Source organism: Bison bison, unplaced genomic scaffold (assembly GCF_000754665.1).
Source record: "Bison bison bison isolate TAMUID 2011002044 unplaced genomic scaffold, Bison_UMD1.0 scf7180017864304, whole genome shotgun sequence".
NCBI lineage: Eukaryota > Metazoa > Chordata > Mammalia > Artiodactyla > Bovidae > Bison > Bison bison.
In genome coordinates this window covers 15,755,657-15,759,088 of record NW_011494876.1, presented here as the reverse complement: position 1 = coordinate 15,759,088, position 3,432 = coordinate 15,755,657, and the positions used below count along the sequence as shown (strand labels likewise).

General features: G+C 55.8%; 1 protein-coding gene across 1 annotated transcript in view; it reads right to left on the bottom strand.

The window, feature by feature from the left end:
- The window catches only part of MST1R (macrophage stimulating 1 receptor (c-met-related tyrosine kinase)), a gene marked incomplete at its 5' end in the record, with an annotated part of 12,588 nt that extends 9,158 nt beyond the window's left edge, over positions 1 to 3,430 (bottom strand). Inside the window, 2 exons of the mRNA XM_010851955.1 lie at positions 6 to 58; positions 2,939 to 3,430. Of these exons, the coding sequence (XP_010850257.1) occupies positions 6 to 58; positions 2,939 to 3,430 (545 nt within the window). The remainder of the gene's footprint in view (positions 1 to 5; positions 59 to 2,938) is intronic.
- Between the last annotated feature and the right edge of the window lie 2 nt (positions 3,431 to 3,432).

Sequence of the window (3,432 nt, the reverse complement as noted above, 5' to 3'; positions counted from 1 at the left end):
TGACGAGCAGAGGGAAGTGGCGGCAGCTGATATTGGGGCTGGAGGCCCCCAGACCAGGCTGGGGAAGGTCAAAGAAGGAGTCAGGGCTCATCTCCATGCGCTGAACCCTTCAGGCCTCTATCAGGGACCACAGTGGCCTAAATTCCCACTCCTCACCTGGCCTGGATGGAGAAGGTCCCAGACCTGCCAGGCACCCCACCTTCCACCATGGGGCTCTCAGATGTAGCCAGGCCAGGGAAGAAGGCCGAGGCCAGAAGGCTGGCTCCCCCGCCCAGAGCCTAGCCCTTCCTTGCCACAGCCATTCTGATAACGTGTTATGGAGCCTTCCAGAGACAACCCCATTCTGTTCTCACTACCACGCTGTGGAGTTGGCTTCTCTCATCACTCCCATTTTACAGATAAGGAAACGGGCTCAGAGAGGTCTGCCCACCTGTCAAAGGCCTTGTCGCCTCCCAGGAGAGGAGCTGGGTTGATAGTCTTGAGTTCCTGACCAGAGTCTTCTCCTGCCCCCTGCTGGTCCTGCCCTATATTTCAACAAACCCTGTCACCTCTTTAGGCTTCAATGTCTCCACCTGCTTAAGGAGCTGAACTCTGAGATTAATTGGACGGCACCGGCTTGGTAACACGGTCCTTCTCCCTGAGACGCCAAAGATCTTCCAGCACCTCCAGCCGCTACCTGTATCTCCTTCGAGGTACAGGAGAGATAAACCAGGGCCTGAAGGCCTGGCTGCCAGGAGACACTAATTTCTCTCCTGTTTTTAGCAGGAAGGTGTTTGGGGGACACCCAGTGCCCCAGGTCAGGGTTGTAGAAGCTTCTGGGAAACCAGAAGTGAAGGTATGGATGCAAGGGTATTGGAGCTGGATGCAAGGTACAGGCAAGGCTCTGTAGCCCTCGTAGCTTGGGACCGTCCCTTGCCAGCCCTAAGGGTCCTCCTCCTGATAGGAGGCCCCTGTCTGACAATGTGTGCTTAACCCAGTCCTGAGACCTCAGCACTGATTGTAAGTCTTAGAGCAAGACCTCAGCATAGAGCTGGGTCCTGAAACTCCTCACACTATAGCATGGGTGGGTGGGGACTAGGAGTCTGTCCTAACTGGAGGTGAGTAAAAGTCCTGATCCTAGCAGGAAGCCAGCCAGGTGTTTTCTGTATGACTCAGGGACAGGTGGGGCTGTGCGCTGGAAAAGAAGCCCTACCCTAGTCAGAGGCCCTACCCTGTCTGTGTGCCCCTGGGCTCCAGGGCCTTAGCTCTGGATTCCTAGGCTTGTCTAGGGGTCCCAGCCTCCTGAAAACACTGAAGTGTCCAATACCCCATAGAGGAGGGTGACTCCACCAGACTCAAATCCCACCTGAACCCATGGAGGGCAGGGACCAGCTCGGAGGCCCTCAGGCTTCGTGAGGGCAGCCTCAAGGAACACAGAGCGGCTTTCCTCCTAGAGGCTGTGTCAAACATGGGACAGGCTGGTTCACACACTGCCTGGGGGCCTGGCCAGACTGTGGGCAGGGCTGGAGATTAGCCCTTTCGAGCCTTGTACTGCCAAGTGGGGCCGGGTGTCTTCTGATCTCCTGACCCCTAGCCAAGTCAGAGAGAGGTCCTGATTCCTCACAGAGAAGGGGGGGGGGCAATGAGGGTTCCCTAAGCCCAGACTAGGGATTCCCACCCCTAGGGCCTCCTCAACCCAGATGGAGTCAGCTGAAGGAGGAGGCTGAAGATCTCCCCACCTTCGCTGTGTGTAAACTCTCCTCCTGCCACTGGGGCATCAATCAGAGCAAAAGGAGACAGTGAAGAATGTCACAGCAAGGCCAGAGCCACAGGGCAGATAACGACTCTGAGACCAGTGACTATGGGTTAGTTCCCTGAAAGGCCACTTGTCCAAGGCCATTCCTTCATTCATTCACCCATTTTCCTTGTTTTAATCTCTTATAAGTAGGGTGGGACTGTTTCAGTGGCCTCAAGAAGTCAGTTTTAGGTTTGTCCTCAGGGAAAAAGCATTTTAAGGACCATCCTCTTAGTCTCTGTTCTAGCTCCTTAACACCATGGCTGAAGGGAACCTGAGCAGGGTCTGCCGGGAGGAGCACCTTAGTTCAGCTTAGGCTGGGAGACCTCCTTCCCGGGATGAGAAGGGCCCCAAGTATGGTGAAAGAAAGCCTGGGACTCCTGCATGGTGAACCAATCCAGCCAGCCCCTCCTAGGCCTTTACTCATAAGCAGATGTTTATAGTTGCTTGCATAAGACCGGGGTGAGTCTCCTGGAATCCACTAGAGCTAGGCCGCCTTCCCACTATGTCCTGATTCCTCTTCCCATCACCCCACGGAGAGCAACCAGTGATGAGTGGGTCCATAAAGCCTAGGGCAGGCAGGCTGCCTGACAAGCAACCAACTTTCAAGGCCCAGAAGGATCTATGGAACAGGGGTGGAGGGGGGCATTCTCTGACAACTCCTGCCCCACCCTCTTGGGAAAGCAGAGCAAAACAAGCACTCCCACAGGGAAAGCGAAACTGTTGGTAAGTAGATGTGAGTCTGGGTGAATTTGTGAGTATCTGCCTGTGGATTGGGGGTGAGGGGCTACTTTTTGTGTGTGTCCGTAAGTGTATAAACTGGGGGAAGGTAGAAAGGGACAACCACCATTATACCCAGAGTTTGGAAGTATCCCTGGCAGAGAGACAGTTATGATGCAATCCAATTTTCCCATAACCAGGGAAATTACCCAAAAAAGCAAGAGGCCATGGTAAATGAGAGGGTGAAACAGGAAAAGGGTTTAGCAACAGGATCTAGCCTGGCCAGGAGATGAGATTTCAGTATGGGGTTTGACTGACCCCCTAAGAAACTGGGTGGAAGAGAAAGCTTCTCCCCACCTGCCTTCCCCCTCCTAGACCCTCTCAGCCGTGGATGGGAAGTGAACACACACTGCTCACAAGTGAGAGCCACTTCCTTCTGCTTACCGCATCTGGGCAAAAACTGGGCAACTGGAAGAAGTCCAGCCCTCGCCGGAGGCCAGGGGGGACCGGAGGCTCACAACAGCGCTCTACGCCCTTTTCGATGAGAGTGTCCAGCAGGTGGACGGGGAACGCACAGACCACAGAGTTGGGATCTGCACCTGGGCTGCTGTCTCTGCTAGCCGAGAAGACACCGAAGAGCACTTCCTGCCCCTCAGGGATGCTCAGCTCAGCGGCTAGGTGGCCGCCCACTGGAGCAGCGTGGGCCGCCCTCAGCACCGGGTAGGGTTGCCCGCCCTCATGGGCTGCACGTCGCCGACGTTTAGGGGCGAAATGGCAGTCGAGGACCAGCTCTCGGTAGTCTCCCAGGTCGGTCTCGACAGCGCTGAGCCGTGCCAGGCGCGTGTGCAAGGCGCCAGGAGCAGCTGCCACGTCGGCGGGCTGTACCGTCAGGAAATAGACGAAGGCTCCGGCGTGGAAACTGTACCCAAATTCGATGC